General features: G+C 41.2%; 1 protein-coding gene across 9 annotated transcripts in view; it reads right to left on the reverse strand.

Moving 5' to 3' along the window:
• The window catches only part of LIMS1 (LIM zinc finger domain containing 1), a 146,955-nt gene that overhangs the window by 16,233 nt on the left and 106,953 nt on the right, over nucleotides 1-23,769 (reverse strand). For 7 of the 9 annotated variants that reach the window (XM_077914860.1, XM_077914861.1, XM_077914863.1 and 4 more), the window contains exon 2: nucleotides 8,712-8,871. In XM_077914860.1, coding sequence (XP_077770986.1) covers nucleotides 8,712-8,871 — 160 coding nt within the window. Of the gene's footprint in view, nucleotides 1-8,711; nucleotides 8,872-13,385; nucleotides 13,629-23,769 lie in introns of those variants that run through there. The other 2 variants (XM_077914856.1, XM_077914857.1) reach the window with 2 other exon arrangements.

A 23,769-nucleotide genomic window follows, 5' to 3' on the forward strand; every position in this document is an offset into this window, starting at 1 on the left:
GAGAGAAAGGAATCTGAAGTATTAACAAAGAACCTAGCCCCTAAATGTGTACTATGCTGAACTGAAAAAGGCTGCACACCACATTCCTAGTCCTTAGTTCAATCTACTGGGATTTGTAATGTTTCTGGAATTATATCTCTCTTTAACTGTTGGTTCCATTTTACTTACAAAAGTATCTTCAAAGGGGAAATATTAAGATGATCCTTTTACTGGAGATACTCCAAGATGTCACAAAGTTAGATTTAGGAGTCATTACAGTGGCTATATATAGTCGATGTCAGGGCCTCTGGTCTCCATAGGTATTCCCAGCCCTGCCCCTGCCCCAGAAATGGCATTTAAACAGCCTTCTCATGCCACCGCTGACTTGGTTTTTTACCTATATTTCTTCATATGTACTGGAGGATGATTGGAGCTACTAGCAACTCATGAAAACCAGCACTGATGGAAAGAGATTTCCCTTTGAAGCTAACTACAATACCAATTCAAAGATCACTAATCATATAGAACTCATACATTTATCCAACCCTTCTAAATTTTCCTGGTCTGAAAATGAGGAAAGTACCATGGAAGCCACCTTAGTTCTGCCCAAATCATTGTGAAAACTGTATTCACTCCTAGGACTAGGGCGCAGTGTGGTCTACACGCCTGTCACACATTGTGTTGTAAGCTTTCCATAATATTTACTGAATGAATGAAGCAGCAGTCATGGCCACATATAAGGGACCATTATTTCTCAGTCCTAGGAAACCATTTCAGTTTTGGAGTCAGGGCATCATCCTTGAGCAGACAGGCAAGTGTGAGATAAAATCCTGACCTGGGGCAGCCCAGGTGGTTCAGTGGTTTAATGCCGCCTTCAGTCTAGGGCCTGATCCTGGAGACCTGGGATCGAGTCCCACGCCCAGTTCCCTTCATGGAGCCTGCTTCTGCCTCTGCCTGTGTCTCTGCCTCTCTCTCTTTCTCATGAATAAATACATAAAATATATATAAAAAAAAAAGTCCTGATCTGACCACATCCCCACTAGTTAACTATGGGCAAGGCCTCTGAGCCTCTCATAGCCACGTGTAAGTTGGGAATAAAAATACCTAATTTGCAGGGTTCATGTGGGAATCAGAAGAATGAAGTTTGTAACCTCACTCATAACAGAGGTTTAGTTATTTCGGAAATAAAATTATTAATGTAATTCACAAGTCTTTTAAAATCAGCAACTATAGGTCATTTATCCACATATAACGTACTACATTCAAGGCAAGGCGAAGGACTGTGAAGTAAGACAAATGAGGTGACCTTACTCTCAAGAGACTCACATGAAACAAGAAACAGCACCTCAACTCTTGGTGCTAGTGTTGGAAAGCACTACCACTGTGACTGTTTTAACGTGTTCCTCGTTTTTATTACTACCCTGATCACTACCTGCTGATACAGACAAAACTAAAAGAATCAATAATACTTAAAAGTTGTTTAAAATTAAAATGCAGAAGTAGGGCATTTGAAAAGAGAAAAATAAATTTGTTTGTGGAACCAGTTCTAATTACCACATAAATAGTATACCTTGCTTTGCTGAGAATGATATTTTCATTATGAATAGCTGAGTGATGACTATCCAAGAATGGTATACTTATCTTTCCTTGTGCCTATTTAAACCAGAAGATTAGGCTTTCTGGAAGGTCTTTTTAAGTGAAATCTGTTTAGAAATACTTTTTAATTAAATTTATGGCACAGGAATTAACTCTAAGTGCAGTCAAGTTCTTAGAGACAGAAAAAGGGTTTTGTTTAATGAGGGTATCGTCTAAACAACCTGGGAAACATGCTCACCTAAAATGGACTTGGTATTACCATAGTGAAGTTCATAACCTCCTCAAAGGGACACACTCATTTAGTGGTTCTCAGCTGAGGGTGAGTTAGCTCCCCAATGGGTATTTGGCAATGTATAGAGAAACTTTTAGTTGTCACAACTGGGGAATCTAGTGGGTAGAGTGGTATTATTAAACATTCTACAATGTACAGGACAGCCTCTCAAAAAAAGAATTATCCAGCTCAAAATGTCAACAGTGGGGGATCCCTGGGTGGCGCAGTGGTTTAGTGCCTGCCTTTGGCCCAGGGTGCGATCCTGGCGACCCAGGATCGAGTCCCACATCAGGCTCCCGGTGCATGGAGCCTGCTTCTCCCTCTGCCTGTGTCTCCGCCTCTCTCTCTCTCTCTGTGGGACTATCATAAATAAATTAAAAAAAAAAAATGTCAACAGTGCTGCTGCTTGAGGAAGCCTGGTTTAGTGTGTGCAAGCGTTACTTTATTTGAGCAGTACTCACCGGGAAGTGGTACTAGGGAGTGAGCTAACTTACTAGGTACGGTACATGCTACCTTGTAATTATCTTGTTAGAGAAAACTGAAATTCAAAAATGTTAAATAACTTGCAAAGCCAGCATTGCTGGGATTCATTCCCCAGCTGTCAGACGCTAAAATCTGTGCTGGCTTCTTCTGTATCCATCACCTCTCTTAGGCAGACTAATAGAGAATATAACCTAGAGGTCTTATATTATCTTGTGGGATTTATTTATTTATTTATTTATTTATTTATTTATTTATTAATTAATTATCTTGTGGGTTTCTATTAAGAACTTAAAAATCATGATTGAAAGGTCTCCTGGCTTCTCTGCCAATACACACTGTGAACTTGAGAATTGGCCATCTGAACACAGATGAAGAGGTAATTCTATTGCGTGTGGAACCCTGAATTACTAGGTTCCTTTTTTGACCATGTACCAATAAAGACAATTCACCCTCTGCACCCACTGCACAAATCTGAGAAAAATGCTGAGGTCCTGAAATAGACTAATTATGGATATATGTTTCCTGAGAAATCCTAGGATGCCGGCTTCACTGGCAGCTTCTCTCAGTCAGGGGACCCTCTAAAGGCAAGACACTAGGCTAGAAGCTGTTGCAGATGTACATGCTGACAACCTGTAAAATCACATCATGATTGTTTTCTAAAAACAACTATCTTCCATTTATTAAGCTCTTTTACCAAGTAGTAGGCACTCTGCTGAAACATTATAAACATCATCCTATTCTAGTTTTCAGGAGATTCTGGGGCGGGTGGGGGGGGGGGGTCTGTGCTCAGGTAGATTTAACTTCTCCCTATTACCAAACAGTCTATAATACTGTGAAGTTTTCATATCTTTTAATGATTCAATCTTGGGCAGTCCAGTTTAACCCACTGTAGGGTAAGTTCCTTAAGACTCTAGCCAGCTTGCTCATCATTCTACTCCTAGAATGTAACATGGGCTGCCTGACACATTGTAACTGCCTAATGAATATTATAAACATTGTTAAATGGTGAATAAAGGATGAATAAACAACTCTTGTGGAAAATCTCATGAATGTCTGACAGACTGAAGTTCTTTGGTCATCTCCAATCTGTGAGAGTTCCTCAGTCTTGCACTGTCTTACATGACCTTGACATTTTTAAAGGGTACTGGTCAGCTGTTTTATAGAGTGATCCTCATTATGGGTTTGTCTCCTGATTAGGCTGAAGTCGCAGATCTGGAGGGATAATACCACAGAGGTTTAATGTGCTCTATTTCTTGCATCATATTGGGGAGTACATAATCTCAACAGGATTTCTTAATGGTCATGTGAACCTTGATCACTTGGTTAGGACGGTATCTGCTAGGTTTTGCCACTGCAAAGTTACTACTTTATACCTCCTCTATTTTTTTTTTTTTTAAAGATTTTATTTATTTGAGAGAGAGAGAGAAAGAGAGAGAGAGAGAGAGAAAGAGAGCACAAACCAGGGGGAGAGGCAGAGGGAGAAGCAGACACCATCTGAGCAGGGAGCCTAACGTGGGGTTTGATCCCAAGACCCTGGGATCACGACCTGAGCTGAAGGCAGACACTCAGCTGACTGAGCCACCCAGGTGCCTCTATGTTACCCTTTCTATAGCCCCGTCAGAAGTGAGTCATTAAGTCCAGTCCATATACAAAGAGAGAATTGTGCTCTTTCTTTTCCATTTAATATATGCTCTTGGAGATAGAGTTTAAAGTTATTTGAGTCATTTAAACAAACTGGGAGGAAGGGAGCTTTTAATATAAGAAATAGTACTCTAAGTATCAGAAGTGATTATATTAAAATCCCAACTAGATATAACATGTTACTCAATAACAGAAGATTTTGGTAAGGTCAGTACCCTCCCAAAGATCATTCTTCACTATGACTCTTCCATTATACCTCCTCTGCAAAACACACAAAAATTAAAAGTAATTGCATTTAGTGTTATGTGTCTATAAACTACTTTCAAATAATTTGGCAGGAGATGGGTGTGGAGGATGTGTGTGTGAGATGCACAAGGGCACATGATACTCGTATTATTCTTTCAACTTTTCTGTAGGTTTTATTTTTTAAAAAAGATTTTTATTTATTTATTCATGAGAAACACACACACACAGAGAGACAGAGACAGAGACAGAGAGAGAGAGAGAGGGGCAGAGACACAGGCAGAGGGAGAAGCAGGCTCCATGCAGGGAGCCTGATGTGGGACTCAATCCCAGGACTCTAGGATCACGCCCTGGGCCAAGGCAGATGCTCAATGGCTGAGCCACCCAGGTATCCCTTTTCTGTAGGTTTTAAACAAAAAGTTTGTTTATTCAATACTATCACACTGGCCTGAACTAACATATCAAGTCAGCGGTCCACATATGGTACTGAAAATACATCATGGCTCAGGCTTCTACTCAAAACTGAAATCTCCTTTGTTTCTATTTAAGAATTCATTTCTTTCATCCACCACTCTGGACAACAAAGCCTGGACAATGTTCATGGGATGAACGACGGGTAAATGAGTAAAGTGTACCAAGATTTTGAAGTGTATGTTAGAAAATGTCTGCCTTGGCTCCTAGTGGGTATATTAGCATTTTATCTTGCCATCTTTACTATCCAAGTACCGTATACACGGGATTGTATTTATTAAGCACCTAGTAGTCATCAAATACTGTATAACAAACGATAGAAATACCAAATTAATGAGGACAGTCCCGACACCAAGGTATTTAAAGTTAGAGGGAAAGAAGATAAACATATAAAGAAACATGTACAATGCTCTCCAAACTAAAGATATAAACAAAATGTTGTGTGTACTTAAAGAAGATAAACCGAAGTGAGACAGATGGGAGTGTCCTGAGAACATGACTGATGTGGTCTTGTAATAAAAACACCCTGAGTAAAGCAGTCATTGATGACAGAAGCTATGGAGCCCAAGAATCATGAGACCAACTTTTTATTCTTTGGTGGTGATGGATTACAGTCTTGATGGCAAACTTTAAGTTCACTAGCTGAACCACATGATCTGGTGGGACTGAAGTTCATCTTGAGTTAAGGAGCCAATGCAGGTAATAAACCTGGATGCTGCTAACTCATGCTTAAGAGGAGCTGCAGATGAGCCAGAAATAGCTGAGCTCAGTCAGCTTACCTCCAGACAAACATCTTTGTGAGTGGGTAGGAAACTAGTGTAGTGCTAGATTCGCCTTCAGGGCCATAGGGAGGAGCATCCTGGCCATCTGATCCAAAGTATCAGACATTCCACAGTAAAAGTGAATCCCATTTTCAAGGGGAAGTAAGTGCAGAGAACCCACGTAGAAGTCTTCAGAACTAATCCTATGGAGAAAAGAGTAGGGACTATGGAAATAAGGGAAAGATGATGTTTTAATAATAAGACAAAAGCAATATCAAAGCTGTAGAGTGGAAAGGACACATTTACTATTAGTTTTTTAAAGGATTTTATTTATTCAGAGACAGAGTGAGAGCGGAGTCAGGGGAGGAGCAGAGGAAGCAGACTCCTGAGCGTGGAGCTTGACATGAGCCTGATCTTATGATGCTGAGATCATAACCTGAGTCAAAATCAAGAGTTGGTCATTTAACTGACTGGGCCACCCAGCCACCCCACATTTGCTATTATTAGATACAGCAAGACTAATGTATGTACGTGTGTCTCACATGGAAAAGCAAGCCAGGTAAATTTTGGGGCTTCCTTTTCAATAACTGAAAATACAGACTATTTCTTGGAAGCCTTGGATAGCTTTCTCTCTAATATCATTCAACTAAAGGAAAGGCTGGATTTTCCACGTGCAGGTTTACAAATTTCTGGCCTTGGAAATGGGGTTTTGATGATAAGCATAGCTAAAATAGCAATCTTCCTCAGGATCCCAAGGACCTTAACCTGGGCAACAGCCCATTAATAGACAAGTTCTAAGTATTCGTAACGTTCTGGAATAATATCAGACAGATCCAGGGAGCATATTTATAGTCCACAAGTGAAGAGGAGTAAGAGGTGGGCAGGAGGACAAGTGTGAGTCATGCTTTATTCTGTTCTGCCAAAAGCTCTCACAGAGCTTTCCCTCTGACTAAGCACAAGTGGCCTGGCAACTGACAGGCTGCAGATGAAGAACCAGGACCTTAGGGGGTGATCATGCTTGACAACATTATGAATTCCAAAGTGCTCGGCAAACCGACCATATAATATGGAATTAATGTTTGGAAACACAAACTCTGTCTTTCTCTTTTGGGTCCTTTTTTTGCTCCCCTGACTCTCTCCTAAGGCTTCTGCCATAACTACTCACTTTAATAAAAATATATTAAATTTGGGACACCTGGATGGCTCAGTGATTGAGCGCCGCCTTCAGCTCAGGTCCTGATCCTGAGATCGAGGACGGAGTCCTGCATCAGGCTCCTCACATTGAGCCTGCTCCTCCCTCTGCCTATGTCTTTGCCTCAATCTCTCGCTCTGTGTGTGTCTCTCATGAATAAATAAATAAAATAAAAAAAAATCTTAGATTTGAAAAGAATATTCAAGGGAAAGAATACCATATTGGGCATTAGTAACCAAACTAAGTTCTAATCCCATTTGTGTCACAGATCTGCTGTGTTACAGGGACTTTTCAACCTCTGTGGGCCTAGAGTGGGGGAAAAACGTAGGGGTAAGGTTGGGATTGACAGAGTATGAAGGCTCATTTCCTCAGGAGGCAGACTCCTGACTCTCTTAAGTCACCTCCTGGCACGCCCCTGCTGTGCTGACCTGAGAACCTGAGTGTTCCATCAAGACACAGAAGCAGGTCTTGTCCTTTTACTCCCGACTGAGGACCACCCTTCTTGCCCTTGCTCCCTTTCTCTCCCTGCTGCCCAGACCCCTAGAGATTTCCTTTTCTTCTTCAGGAATCTGTCACTCTCCTCATTACCACTGGCAGCCTCTCCCACAGTCTTCAGGGGGACCTGTCACCTTGATGTCAAGAGGTGTAGCCCCTGCTCCAGCCGCCTCCTGCCTTCCCTCCTACTGTGCCTCTCTTGACTGTCACTTGCCATTCCCAGCTCAATGCCATGACCTTTGACAGAAAAAGAGATCTCCCTGCCCAGGGAAAGAGGAAGAAATGAAAGCAAAGAGAACAAGGATTCCTGTTCCTCTTGCTAGGGTTTTTAGAGTGGGGAATGCAGCTTCTAGGATACAGCAGGAGCTCAAAAATATGTTCTGGTGAATAAAATAGTGCTCCCTAATCAAATCTCTTAAAGCTGTTATGTTATTATATACAGGGCAGTTTTGTATGTTATGAGCATATGATGGGCTTAATAGCTTTTCTGCAGGCTGGGCTGGAAACCTGTCTCTCAGGAGGCATTGTTTCTATGGGAAAATGTGGTCTGAGTGGCAAACAATTGACTTACTAATGACTGTTAAAAATTACCTTTCCTTCCTCAGGAATGGCTTTTAAAAGAGGGAAATTAAAAAATGTGCTAGGCAAAGAAGAAATCAAAGCGCAGCCATTTCTGGCTATACCATAATTCTATGTACGTATATTATTGTAGAGAGACACACATATATAAGTATGTAAGGAATAAGCTGGTAAAAGTATACTATCTAACTGGGCGCACGCGCACACACACACACACACACACACGCCTCCATAGACTAGCCCCCTAAACAGACATATTCTGTGAGAAGGGGTTTCAGTGATGGTAAGAAGAAATACAAAGGAAGTACAGACACCATGAGGTAACACAGGAGAATCAAGAACAAGAATTTGAGGGGTACCTGGTTGTCTCAGTTGGGGAAGCATGTGACTCTTGATCTCAGGGTTGTGAGTTTGAGCCCTACATTGGGTATGGAGATTACTTAAAAAAATAAAATCTTAAAAAAAGGGAAAAGATTTTGGAAAAGAAGATACATAGTATAGCTTAATATGGACAGACTATCCCTCCAAAATAACCAAACAAAATCCTCCTTAGCAAATAAATGCATGGAAGCTCCTACTCGTTGCATGAAAGGTAGGTAGGTAATGGATGCCCTGCTTTAGAGAAGATATTTCATGGTGCTCTGAGTTGGGGAAAGACAGAGGCAGGCATTATTAGTAAGGCATGTGTAGGGGGCATACAAGTGGGGACCTGAGTGGAAAAGCCAAAAAACCTGTGGCTAATGTTTATAAAAGGACTCTGCTGATGTGTGCAGGTCTGACAGGTGGAATCACAAGGTACTTAGGGTTCTGAAGGAGGGAGGCGGACTGAACAATATACATGGGGGGCATCTGTCAGGGCACTCTGCACATGAGCCATCGCTCAAATACCATATACTTCAATACAATTTTCACACCAAAATTTAAAGCAAAGAAGAATGCCTCAAAACAAGGGGAAGGGCAGAGGAAACAGTGCCCTGTGCTTCTGTCTGGGCTGACTCACCTCATAGAAGAGTCCCTCTGGAAACTGCTGGAAGCACTGAGCACACACGAAGCACTGCTCGTGGTACAGCTCCCCGTTACTGTTTACTATCTTCTCGGCGGGTGCAAAGCCCCCCTTGCAGCGTTCACAGGTGGCGTTGGCCAGAGCATTGGCCATGTTGCTGTAATACACAAAGGACAGGGAGTCACAGACTGTCTACCTTTTCTTAGACTTCAGACCAAATGACATGAAGAACTGAGGAGAACATTCTATCTGATCACAAAAATCATATTGTAGCCGTAAAGCCCAATTTCTTGTGTCTTAAGAACTCAAACTGCTCCCACCTCTTTGTGGGTGTTCAAAGAGCCTCCTGCTTGGATTCTTTTTCTTTAGCCTTTCTGACATTCTTCTTGCTAAATATACTGTGAGTACCTACTTCCTGTGAGGAACTAGGGATAGAGACAGAAGCCAAGCTTTGCCCTCCAGGAAGGAGCCTGAGGTTACAGCTTAAATAAGCAGCCTAATTAAAATATCCACAGGTCACCATCTCCAGGCCACTATCTCTCCCTTCTGAGGACAGAATCTAAACTGCATGTCAATTGAACACCGAATCCTGACACAGGTTATCTCTCTGGTTAGATCCTGCTGAAAGCAACTGTTGCAAGTAGTTCTTTTTTTTTTTTTTTTTTAAAGATAGATTCATTCATTCATTCATTCATGAAAAACACAGGGAGAGAGAGGGGCAGAGACACAGGCAGAGGGAGAAGCAGGCTCCATGCATGGAGCCCGATGCAGACTTGATCCCAAGTCTCCAGGATCACACCCTGGGCTGAAGGCGGCGCTAAACCACTGAGCCACCTGGGCTGCCCGCAAGTAGTTCTTAAACCAGACTGCCTTAATCCTGTAATCTCATTGGTAAAACAAGCATTGAACGCTAACATTGTAAGTTGTTTCTTAAAGTCACAGGATACATTGTGAAGATCCTTTTATGGACATGACACAGGAGGTTCAGGGAATTGGAGTGACCAGCCCAATGTTGTGACATGGTGAAGCTCAGTAGTTAGGGGAAGACATAGGACCAGAATCCAGAGTCCCTGTTCATAAAATCACAACCGGATTACGGTATCAATTTTGAACATTCAAGAGGACGTGATAGGGACACCATCACACTTTGCACATCAGGCAGTCACATTACCACCGATGACCCCAGTGACCTGGTCTCTCTCGCTTGCTGTCAATCCACTGCACCGTGAAACATACAAGAGGCACTTGATAAATGGACCCGCATCCTAACTAACCTTTGTGGAGTCTGGAAGAAGAAAAGTATATACTCAGATAATTATTTCGTTCTAACAAGCCCTGAGTTTCACATAAAGAACTGCTTCATTCTAAAAGGCTTTGAAGTGGGGAAGGTCACCTAACCAGAGTCATTGTTGGCCAGTTTGTTCTTCACAATTGGCAAGTTTATTTTCAGATGCCCAATGAGAGTACAAGCTCTACCTGTGTGTCTAGTTGCCTGGTGCAGCCTGTACCACCCAGATATTGAGTCAATCCACCTCAAAAAGTTATGGCCAACATTCTCTAGAATCTTCACAGCCACCCTATCAGGCAGGTGAGGAGTTTTCATCTTACAGACAGATTAACTGCCTTGTCCCCTCAGTTTTCCTGTTTCCTTAGCAGAAGGGCTCACACATACCTTGTCTCACCTCCATCCCACCCCAGTGGAAGATACCTTTGCCTTCTTGTCCCAAATGTTTCAAAGAATAGTATTGCTATTCTGTAGCCTTTCCATAATGAGCCCCATGTAGAAGTACCACATTCATAACCACATATCAACTCACACCTCAACTTTACTTCATAGGTTTAAATATAGAATTAAAACATCACAAAAAAAAAAAAAAAAAGAAAGAAAAAAAAAAAAGGAAGAGAGGCAGCCTCAGTGCTTGGCAAATCTGGCCTAAGTCTCATACTAAAATAAATTTTCTACTTTGTCATTTTAAAATTACTGTGGGTTATGGAGAGAAATGCGTCACATTCCCTTCTTCATGTGGCTTTGGCATAAGCCAGATGAATTGTAGCAGTTTTAGCAAAGCTCTTGGAAGGGTCTGCACTTCCCCTTTCTCCTAATCAAAATCTGCAGGTGTCCCTGGATGAAGTATGGTAAACCAACACCTGCCCTAATATCGTTTCGAGGAAAAAATTTTTAAAAAGTATATAACTCTGAAAGCCAGAAGATGCTACCCAAATATAAAGGCATCATTATTAATTTTGAATCCTCTCAAAAGATTCACCAGATCCTTATAATTTTCACAGAACTCTCAAAAAGCAGGAAGAGAAGAACATTCTGGAATATCCTGCTCCATTATCTAGATCAAGTAGTTCTCAAAGTATAGGGGTCACTGTGACCCATTTAGGGGTTCAAAAGGTCCTTTTTCCACCTGCATCTGTGGGAGGCCTATTTTCTTTGTATATATATCTAAGGCAACATATAACACTAAGATAAATGCAGAAACAGAACTGAGAAACTGTCTTAGACTGTCATTAATGAAGATTTGAAAATATGTAATTCAATGCCACTTTTCCCACCAAACTTTTTTCATTTTGGAAAGAGTTATTTTTCATAAAAATTAACACTTATGAATAAATGCATAATGAGTTTATGTATCTCAAATGAATACATATTTAATTTTGTTCTTAGTTTGTATTTTCAGTAAATATTGATAAGCAAAAGCTCTCTGCAGACCTCAATACCTTTTTATTATTTATTTATTTATTTATTTATTTATTTATTCATTCATTCATTCATTCATTCATTCATTCATTCATTCATGAGAGACACAGAGAGGCAGAGACACAGGCAGAGGAAGAACCAGGCTCCACGTAGGGAACCCGATGCGGAACTCGATTCCAGGTCTCCAGGATCACGCCTTGGGCCAAAGGCGGCACTAAACCGCTGAGCCACCTGGGCTGCCCTTAAGAGTGGAAAGCAGTCCTAATATCAAAGCATTTGTCACCTGTTTCCTACTCATTGTACTAAACACTGTTTATATTCTAATTCAAATACTGAAATAGTGAGAAAATAGGTAGACAGTTTCTCATACACAGGAAAAATAAACTAGCTTTGGAGATAATATGTATTTTTGAAGAAGTATTCCTTTTAATAACAAGCAGGATAAGAAAAGAAACTACATTAGAGGAAACTTTCAGGAAAGAACCCCTAATAATCTCACTAACCTACTGAACTGTTTACATTAACTTTCCTTTCTTGTCTTTGACCCTCTGGCACTATATATTTCTTTCAATTGACTGTTTTTTTGAGCAGTTTTAAGTTTACAGTGAAACTGAGGCAAAAGGAGTCGAGTTCCCCTTCATCCCCACGTGCAAGCCTCCCCTGCTACCAACATCTCTACCATAAACGTAGTCTGTTATGACTGATGATGAATCTACAGTGACCTATGCATTTGTTTATAACTGTTTTTTATATATAAAAGTTACATTTTAGAAGTCATGAATGATAGTTACAACTGTCATCTGGCTAGTTATAATTAGTCGGCTAATTTTTCAAAAAAGGATTTTTGCTAAGAAGTATTGATGATAAAGAATATATATGTTGGGAAATATATATGTAGAAGCCTTTAGTACAGAACCTTCACATTTGGCCAGTAATAACTGATTTACCCAATCCACTTCTACAGATGAACCATACACAGAAAACTTGGTATCACTGGGCTTTTTTTCAAGTGTCTCACTGTTAAAAGTATGTAAAACAAATTTGCTGGCATCAAAACGAAAAAAATGTGTAAATCCAAAAAGCATCTTAAGAGTCCACAGAGCATTTTGGTTACAGTATAATTATAATTGCCCAATTACATTTAAACAGAACTCTTTATAAGTCGTGAAAACAGAGGACATCTGTTATAATACCACACATAATAGATTAATGGAAATAGAGAATCAGGTCAGTTAAATTCCCCTTAACTCATAATTGACAAATTGAGGATTTGCAGTTAATTCTAAGCTTATGACTTTGCGGAAGATCAACAATCTTCCATGAGTCTAACTACTACTTTGCACTACTTTTTAAAATTGTTTGCTAAAACTCATTTAATAACATGAATTAGACTTTTTAGAGTTAATGGCATATATATGGCATATATATATACACACACACACACACACACACCTACATTTGCTAAATACACAACATTCTTATTTATTGATTCAATCCCCTTAAGACAATATTAAGAAATCCAGTTTGCCTACCTCAAATTGCTGTTAAACCTAACAAAAATGTGTATCTTTATCAACAGTCTGTAATTCAGTTTTACTGTTTCCCTCAACCAACTTGTCATCTGTGGGAAGTTTAAGAGTATACAATCTTTCTATTATAAACCCTGCCAGCAGCAACTCTAAGCCTCCCCCTTGGACTACATAATGAAAATGTACTATTATGAGGAACCTACTGAACACAAAGACATTACTACTATTACTTTAAAGGCAGCATTTTCCTTTACTTCTGCATCTCATCTGGTGTATCTCCCCGCCTGCTGGAATAGGCCTCCCTCCCCTCCATCACTCTGGAATGCCCCTGCTCAGAGTCGAGGAAATAAAACTATCAATGGCTACTGAACTCAAAGCCCAAGCAGACTAGATCTGGAAGATAGGAGCTCCTCTTCCAGGAGAGGAGACACTTACAATTTTGCATAAAAGTCACAAAACTCCTTGTAGACCTTTACGTCACTGTGCCTGCGCTGTAATTTGGACACAGCCCGCTCGTCTTCATTGCCATTAGCCTGGTGGACACTGTTAAGGACTGCCTGGGGGATTTCTTCATTCTCTGGGATAACACAAGGGTGCACCCTGCCCGGGAACGCCATCCCAGGGTGCCTGAGAGCTCCAAGCCCGGGGCAGAGAGTAGCAGGGCAGGGGACGGAGAAACAATATCCAGGCCTCCCCTGCTTCCCTGCCAGGGTCACTCCCACTGTTCCCACACACGTCAGCCCTGCGTTTGCCAGGGTCGCTCCTGGCCCTTCATATTAAGAGCTCTAACAGCAAAGCAGTCACTTGCTGTGCCAGTCCTGAGTTTTGAGGCATTTCTGGAAGCTCTAGAAAACATTCCCCAGAGCAGTGACACAGTCTTTGCTGGAGCAGCCTTCCCGGCAGACTGTGTCTGTAAACACTGCTTCAGAAATAGAGGACTGGTTGGCAGGGTCCAAGAGAAACAAACATCCACATGCCCTGGGGGATCTGTCACCAGGCATTATCCACATGAACACTGTGGTTCTTGTAAAACACCCTCAGATATTGTTTCTAACAAGCTCCCCACTGAGGCTAACGCAGCTGGCACACACTGGGGGACATCTTAATGCCCAGGACATGCTTGTCAGCTATGCCCATGGCTATCTTTCACCAAGGATCTGTGAGTCCCTAAGAATTTGGAGCTACTTTTGACTCTTATTGATCCTAGCAGTTGGCACATAGCAAGAGCTGGATGATGTGTTCAATGAATGGACACGAGGAAATAGGAAAGAGTTGGGCATCTAGTTAGAAACCCTCAGCTAATCCTGGTCTTTATTATGGTTAAAGATGCTGCTGGCATTCCTGCTATAGTCAGTCCACATTGCTGTCATCTTGCAGCAGTACTGCAGAAGAGGAGGGTGATGATGTAGGCCATGGGCAATACAAGGGCTCAAAACATTTCTCCAGGAACAGTCCTCTGAGCACCAAGGTGCCCTCCTAACCAAAATTAAGGTACCAAGGACCACTAAAGAAAGAAACACTAGAGATGAGAGCCATGAAATCAACAGCAAACAAACAGACAAAATGCAGCTGGGACTTCCAAGTAACAACTAATAAATAATAATGCTATGCATTATGCTCATTATTGCATCCCTTATAAGGTAGGTATTATTTACAGGTGAGGAACTGAGATTCAAGGAGGCTGAATAACCCAGTAAGTACGTGGTAGAGTCAAGATTTAAATCTAGGGAGCTTCATCCTAGAGCCTATGTTGTCAACTACCATGTGAGAAAATGGTTAAACACAATCACTGGAGAACAAAATAAGTTAACTAGAAAAGATTAAGTAGTAGGTACAAATGAGATAGAAGCCCAAAATGAGATCTAGTCTTCCCTCTTTGAACCCTAAAGATCTCAGAGTACAAGTCAGAAATTAAAAGGCTGTGGGCTACGGATCCTCCCCAAGCCCCAAGCCTGTGGCTAATGCAGTAGGAAAAATCATCATTTTTAAATAGGAAAGAAGTGACCTCCTGGTTGAAATGGTGAATGAGATCTTGACATTTACAGCAACCTGGATGGGCATAGAGGATATTATGCTAAGTGAAATAAGTCAGGAAAAGACAAATACTATATATATAATTTCATTTACATGTGTAATCTAAAACAAAACAAAACAATGAATAAAGAAACAAAAGCAGAAACAGACCCATAAATACAGAGAACTGATGGCTGCCAATGGGGGAGGGGTGTAATGTGTGGGGGGAATGGGTAAAATGGGTGAAGGGAAGTGGGAGATACAGGCTTCCATTTTGGGGATGAATAAGTCACAGGGATAAAGGCACAGCACAAGGGATATAGACAATGGTATTATAATAGCATTGTATGGTGACAAATGGTAGCCACGTTTGTAGTGAGCATGCCATAGGTTATAAAGCTGTCAAATCACTGTTGTACACCTGAAACTAATATAATAGTATCAACTATACTTTAATTTAAAAAAACCACACACACACACACACACACAAAACCAAAATACATACAAGCAAAAATTTAAAAAAATTTTGGATAAAATATAGGATAATATAGGAGAATAGTTTTTTTATATGAAAAGGTTTTTTGAAGATTTATTTATTTTAGAGAGAGCGAGCAAGAGAGAGAGGGTACATGAGCATGCACATGGAGGGAAGGGCTGGGGGAGAGAATCTTCAAGCAGACACCCTGCTGAGCATGGAGCCCAGATTGGGGCCCTATCTCATGACCCATGAGATCATCACCTGAGCTGAAAACAAGGGTCAGACACTCAATCAACGGAGCCACTCAGGCTCCCCCATAAATTTTTTTTAAATAAAATTGTATGGGTGTTTCCAGTAACTGATGCATTTTTTGATTCTAGCAGTTGACACACAGCAGGAGTTGGATGATGTGTTCGTAATACATTCATTCATGCCTGAGGAAAAAAGCTATCAGGCTCTATTTGTTTTCCTTATGATATTCTTACAGTTTTTTTTTTTTTAAAGATTTATGTATTTATTCATGAGAAACATACAGAGGCAGTGACACAGGCAGAGGGAGAAGCAGGCTCTCCAGGGGCCTGCTGTGTGACTCAATCCCAGGATCTCAGGATTACAACTGGAGCCGAAGCCAGAGGCTCAACTACTGAGCTCCCCAGGTGCCCCTATTCTTATAGTTTTTAATCCATACTAGTTACAGTGATTGCAAATCATGTTCATTCTCCTGCCAGAAACATCATTAGATCCAAATACTCAGCCCACACTGATGTGACACTACTTGGAGATACCAAGCAAAGGGCAGAATGCTGAAGGAGGTCCTGGAGACTTCCCTTTCTTTCAGTTCAAACAGTTTCCAGGGGATTATGCTATTTAAGAAATGCTATGTTAAGGTGAAGCAGGTAGGAGACCCTCCATTGTTTCTGCTTTCCTCTACTTCCAGCTGGGACCATGTTACTGAGTGTGTGCTTGGCACATAGTAAGTCCAAATAGACTTCAATAGAAGTTACCTCAATAAGAGTCAGTTTTGGGGCAGCCCGGGTGGCTCACTGGTTTAGCATCACCCTCAGCTCAGGGTGTGATCCTGGAGACCTGAGATCCAGTCCCACATGGGGTCCCTGCATGAAGCTTGCTTGTGTCTCCGCACCTCTCTCTCTCTCTCTCTCTCTCTCTCTCTCTGCCTCTGTCTCTCAAGAATAAATAAAATCTTTAAAAAAAGAGTTTTTGATTGAAGGTATCATACACGATGTTAATATTTTTAAACTATTTAATCAATCAGTGTGACTATATGGATGTTAAGGCTGATTTGTGGCTGTCTCTTTGTTTACAGTTTTGCCAGATCTCATTCTTTCCTTCTTTCCTTCTTTCCTTCTTTCCTTCTTTCCTCCCCTCCCCTCCCCTCCCCTCCCCTCCCCTCCCCTCCCCTCCCCTCCCCTCCCCTCCCCTCCCCTCTCCTCTCCTCTCCTCTCCTTTCCTTTCCTTTCCTTTTATTACCAAGAAATATCCTAATGGCAGCTGAGAGGGAGAGGGGAAATTGAAGCTCTAAAGAAAGAAAAGATGGGGCAGGACAGAGCCCGATCATCTATCCTAAATCTCCTTCCTAAGAACTCCTCCCCAGGAACAAAAGACCCTGGCCAACTGACTTCTGCAGAGAAATTCCCTGAACTTTACACATGCTACTTATGCTGAAACAACAAAGGAACTCACATAGTAAGGGTCAAGGCCAACCAGGAAGGCTTAGCCCCTGCAATTGTGAATGAGCTCTGTATTCAGAAGCTAGTGGCAACGGGCTGCCCGGTCCTTTAATAACTTTTCCATTATGGTCTATAGTGTCTTAAAAAAGTAACTGCTCATATTAGGGGCCCCTGGGTGGCTCAGTCGGTTAATTGTCCAACTCTTGATCTCAGCGCTATGAATTCAAGCCCCATAGTGGGCTTCACATTGGGTTGGGTGTGGAGCCTACTTAAAAAAACAAAAGAAAAAAAAAAGTAACTGCTCTCATTATGCCACTGTTTGCTTATTTGCATTATTTTATATCACATCTGAACACATGGAACTTTTAATGAGCTCACAATGCAACAGGGCTAAGGGGTACCTGAGAAGTGCCTGCTGAATGAATAAACAAGCCACAGCCTGTTTCTGAGTACACAAAGTACTCAGGGAAACAATATATGGATATATATGGTTTTCCCATCATTCAAGCATATAAAGGTGCAGATCTCTGCTTTAGTGCCAAGTGCTGAGTGCAGAGGGCTCTCTGTGTGTCCTAGTACCTGAGTAAGGATATCTGAGTAAGGACCATGTGGCCACTGCAAGGTCAGGTGGTGCTATTCACAAAGACTGCATAGGGGAGTCGGCTGGTCAATCACTTCTTATCCAGTTACCACAGGAAAGAGCTAGAAGAAACGTGTGGTTATTTTCCCAGGAGGACATGGGGGTCATTTTGGGCCAAACAAACACCATGGCTTAAGTTCTATATCCAGGCATTTTCCTACTTTCAAACCACTTTTGACACTTAATAATGTCGCTGTTAAGAAATGTAAACAATCCTTTTAGACTATGTTGCAACCATGAGAAGAATACTTATCTGAACATTTCTGATGGAAAATACTACTCTCACTACAGTGGCATCAAAATAGTCCTTGAAGGAGGGCAGGAGGCATATCTGCTGTTAGGCTGGCAGCTCTAGTGTCCTGTAAAGAATGCTGCTGGGCTTCAGATTCTACCAGTCTAGCTAACTCTATGATTTCAGCCAAAACAAATTCTACCCGATGTACCCGTAGCCAGAAACAAATAACCTACTTAGAGATATCACACAAAAATATTGTAGCTATTTGCAGGAGCTCAAATAATTAAAGCATGGATATAATCATGAGCATGGTTGGCCAAAAGTAATAATCAACTTTTTAATAACTGGTATTTTAAAATTAAAATTCTCTCTAATAGCAACAACTGAACTATGTGCATCACTACTAAATAGTTCATCTATGTGGTTCTTAAAATCCAAGCTGAACATTTTGACCAATTGCTTCTAAAACACAGGACTCTAATACAGAAAAAAAGGCAGTGCTATTACATGTTTAATGCCATTCCACAGACAGGCATACATGGATGGCTAAGCCAAGCCCTTGGCAATAACAACTATTAGAATGTAGCTTCTTCAATTTCAATCAAAGTCTTCCATGGATACTGGAGTATTCAATTGTTCAATTGTTGAGACAGCCGGGTTAAATTAATATATGGCAAAATGAATTATTCACTATGAAAATTCACTATGATTCTCTATTCTACTCAAATGGAAAATTTAATCTTATTTTCTTCCTATTATTAAAAACACAACAGTCATGACATGCAAGTAAAGATAATGGAGCTGGAAAGTTCTTTCTCATTTCCCAGGGACTAGGACAAATGCACTGTGTTTTCTTTCAACGACAGTGAGGAAAGAGACAAAGTTCAGTTAGTTGGCCAGAGAGGATATGGAGTTGCAATTCACATGCCATTTTGCCCTGTCTGTTAGGATCGTTTCCTAATTCTGGATTGCACAAGCAAAAAAAAAAAAAAAAAAAAAAAAAAGTATTACAACACAGATGAGAGAGTGAGAAAGAAATAAGATGCACATCTTAAACTAACTTCAAAGACAGGCGCATTTGTTACCTCCCCGCACAGGCACTGCTTATGGATCACAATCAAAGCAGGTAAGAACCTCTGGCTTTGTTACTGTACGTTAGAAATAACTGAAGAGAATAAGTGAAAAACATCACTGCCTCACAAAGAGGAAAGAACAGACTTAAAGGACCTCCCTATTTACCAGTAACCCCTTCCCCAGGGCCTCCCACTCTTCCCAAATACTTAGACCAGACCAACAGTGACCCAGAGGCAGTGACTCGAGAAGGTTATTTGTATCTGATTGTAACACCTTCTTAAATGAAACTCACCTAAAAGTTAGAGACTCTTTGATATTGGAGACAGATTTATAGCACCCCAAACCTTGTGCTAGTGGAAGAAGCGGGTTCATATCCCTCATAAGGAAAATGAGTGAAACACAACTCAATCTCAGGTTGATGGGTTTTCAAGAAGTAAACTTTAGGCATACCTTCAGTCCTAAAGTCAATAATTAAAATATAATGTTTCTAGTGAAAGCTGGTGAGGTGCAAATTTTTTATCTGATGTCTAAAACTGTCCTGGTTTTATTCTTGATGCCTACAGGAGAAGAATCCCCAGTCAGGAGCCATCAGGCCGAGAGCTGCCACATGTTCGCCCAGTGCCATGAAGGTCCTGTGACACAAGACAGATCCTGAGAGTGCTCCGCAGCTCAGAAATACTCTGCCCACAACAGGCATAAATTACTGAAAATTATATAGTTCAGTTTCTCAATTTTAACAAATTTAAAAAGTACTGACAACCTACTTAGTGGCCTAATTCTTGGGAAGTATCTCAATCTAGACAATCTCTAGAAGTTTTCCAACATTACTCCAAAATAAACCCATACCCATACTTCAGTGTAAAAAGGACGTGGAGCCTAGGAAAAGTGCAGGAACAAGACTGAAATAAAGCTTACGATGTTCTCCTGTTCCACTCTGAAACAAACAGGTCTACTTTATTAAGAGATGTTCTGAACCATGTGCAGAGAGAAATCAACAGAGTTCAAGACTTGTGGCACCTTTCTCTCTCTGGTACAAGCACAAGAGCGTAGATTTCCTGCCTACAACTAGCCACCCTTTCTCTGCAACAGTGACATTCTCATCCTGCAATGCAATCCACAATAGAAGGAAAGGCACAAAACTAGATCAGGAAAGTAGCAGGATGTGTGGCAACAAGGCAAAATCAATAATAACAGAAAACCAACAAAGGACATGAACAACGGGGCAGCCTCAGTTTCTAGAAGCTGTATGGGTATGGAAGTATGAGCATTCTGGGATGGGATTACTGGGTTGCACTCTGTCGTTTGGCAAGTTGAATTTCTCTACCCCCAGCAACCCCAAAGCAACACAGCTTGTTATAGAACATTTATAAAAGGTAGTGAAGACTCACTCATAATCCTGCAATCTAGTGATGAGCAATGCAACATGTTAACCTCTACTCCTTATAAAATACACATACACACACATGATTGTAAACAAAGGCAGGATTGTTGCAAGGTGATTGTTTAGAATTATCTTTATTCCTAGTACTGGACATAAAAAGATATAAAGTTCTTTAAATGAATACTACTGACTCCTTTTCCCCTGAACTCTCTGCCTCTCTGAAACTTGCCCAGTCCTCTTCTATTTCTATTTCTATTTCTATTCAAGGTCTTCTCTAAGAAGCCCCCTTTGAGCATTTCAGCCTGTACTAATCTGTTTAGCATCTATAGGGCTCACTGAGTATCCTGTTCAGTTGTGTTCTGTATTGCAAAGGCACTTCTCTCAAGAACACCATGAGCCCTTTAGTGTGAAAACTTCTGGAGTCTTTACATCAAGCACCCTCTTAAGCAATTAAACTGACTTTTTTTTTTTTTTAAGATTTCATTTATTTATTCATGAGAGACAGAGAGAGAGAGAGAGAGAGAGAAAGAAAGAGAGAGGCAGAGACACAGGCAGAGGGAGAAGCAGGCTCCATGCAGGGGGTCCGATGTAGGACTCAATCCCGGAACTCCAGGATCATGCCCTGGGCTGAAGACGGTGCTAAACCGCTGAGCCACCAGGGCTGCCCCAAACTGACCCTTTTGTGAAAAGTTGCTAAACAGAATTGGGGAGGTGCTCATAAGCTGCCACCCTCCCCAGAAATTCAAGACAACTCAGTGTAAATTGATTGATTCTTAAAGATTTTATGTATTTATTCATGAGAGACACACAGAGAGAGGTAGAGACATAGGCAGAGGGGAGAAGCAGGCTCCCTGTGGGGAGCCTGATGTAGGACTTGATTCTGGGACCATGACCTGAGCCAAAGGCAGACACTCAACCACTGAGCCACCCAGGCGTCCCTCAGTGTAGCTTTAGTATGTAATTCAGCATAGTTCTTTTGTCAGTAAAGGTAACTTTCTTAACTGTCATCACTGCAGTCTGAAATCTATATGCTTTCTAAACAAACTTTCTATCACTAGATGCTCATGTTGTTCAAATAAGTGGAGTGTTTGGTCAACTGAAAAAACATTCTTAAAATTCTCTTTCATAGGCTGGGAAATTTTTCTCTGATTTTTCAAACATCTTCACTGGAAAATGTCTCTGTAGCAGTTCCTCCATTATCCAAATTATTTCTCCCTGTTATTCATACTGTGACCCACTAACACATATTCTCACCACTAAACATCTTTTTAAAAAGACACCTTGTGTCCTGACCAAAATAGATGAATTTGGGAAAGCCTGGTATTTCAAATATAGAACAGTATTTTTAGCTAAGAGTGTTGACTGGCTTACCAGGGAAATCCTTCAGTGAATCCACGGGTTCCTTATATGGTTGGGGTGGCCATCATCACCAAACTTTCTGGCTCTAAATGACATTCTTATTTTAGTTCTGACTCAGCCAAGGATACCTCACTGAACACTGACCTTCAGCTAAGTTGGGAGAAGAAGCCAACAGGAGTTCTTATTTTGTGAATAAGCTTAACATAAGGTCTGCTTTCCTCAATAAGATAAAAGAAAATGAGAGTTTCAGTATGGAAGGACAGAAAAAACCCACTGTACTCAAGTCAAATGAAAACAATCCTTTCAAACTTAAATCTATATATCTTTCATTTTCAGTTGTTTTCTTTTTAACATAGAACATATTTTACATATATTTTATTGCATTAAACAATATATGAAAATATTGGACAGGATTAAGTAGAAGAACTGAAAAATATTTTTTTGCAACCTTTAAAAAGGCTTCTTTTCTTTCATTAACTTCAAATTTTGTGAAGTGCATACAGAGATACAAGGAATTGTTTTAAATACCATAAGAATTACTATTAATGTGATCAAAAGATGTGGAGATGATATAAGGTCACAGGAGGCCTGAGCATCTGATGGTGTCATTGTAAGTCTATCTGGTACTCAGCTAGAGCTTCAGTTCTCCCAGGTGTCTTCTGCATATACCTCTTCTTCTTCTGGATCCTGTCCTCAGCTCTTCTCTCTCCGCATTGAGCTCACCATTCTCTGGCACAGAATGAAGTCTGGGTTTTTTAAAGTGGTTTACCAGTTTAGGTAGGAAGCTCTTGGTTCTGATCCTTTAGCTCTTTTCAAAGAGACACATTCATGAGTCCAGCAGTAATATATAAGAGTATGATCATTATGACTATAAACAGACCCCTCATTTCCTGATGGAAGATTATTGGAATATTTTTGGTATGCTGATGATGGGAAAGTGGTCTTTTTCCGCCGCTTGCCTCTGGTCCTGGGGCCTTTCAGCAGAGGGCGCTAGAGAGACCAACCGGAGGAAAAGGTTTTTGCATGCCGGTCCTTGCATGCTCCCTTGGCAAGCTCCTGGGAGCAGAGCCTTCTCCATTACAGCCTCCAGCAGCACACACAGCTTCTTCAGCATCCAGGTTGTGTAGGTATGACAGCCAAAAGCAGCCAGTTGGCAAGCAGCTTGTCTGGTGGAAGTGCCTAGTGGTTCTGCAGCAGGACACCTCTGTCTCCTGCAGTGAGTGGCAGCCCACAGCACTCTGACCGCCCCCCTACCTGGCCTCTCCAACCACCCTGCCCACCTCCCCCATTCTCAGCAGTTCTGGAATGGAGCATCTTGTGGCATCCTGTATGGAGAGTCTCCCACAAATTCAGATTTCCAGCATGTTTCACTGGTGTGGCATCATAGCAATTTCTCTGCTACTCCCATGAGCAATGAATGAGTCTTGGGTGGGGAGGAGGGCTCCTCCTCGCTAGCTCTCTTTAGCCCTGGAGTGGTAGCTTCTGCTTATAGCTACTATTCCTGTACTCTTAGCATTCTTTTTATTTCTTACTAGCCAATCCCTTACTACTGCAAACCTCTGTTGGAATTAACTCTTTTTATGTTTTTATTAAACCTTGCTCCTTCAAATTACCGTGTGGTTTTTCTCTTCTAATTGGATCCTGACTGAACCTCGGCTGATCCGCGGCCAAAGTCAGGACTCTTAACTGACTGTTATTAGACCTTGTAGGATCCTTTATCCAATATGAGGCATTTGTCTCACTTAAAACAACGTGCCTGCATATGAAACTAGAAAGGGACAGGAGGAGTGGATTATAACATAAAAAAGCCCAGCATAATAAAATGACCAGTTAGATGAGAGTTCAAACCATCTGACTTTACTTTGTTTCTCCATGCCAACAAATAGACTCCCTACTTAACTCGGGGCAAGCAAGAGGCAAGAGTTCTCTACTCTCCTCACCTGCCCAGTAG

This window comes from Canis aureus, chromosome 11, assembly GCF_053574225.1.
Source record: "Canis aureus isolate CA01 chromosome 11, VMU_Caureus_v.1.0, whole genome shotgun sequence".
NCBI classification, from domain to species: domain Eukaryota; kingdom Metazoa; phylum Chordata; class Mammalia; order Carnivora; family Canidae; genus Canis; species Canis aureus.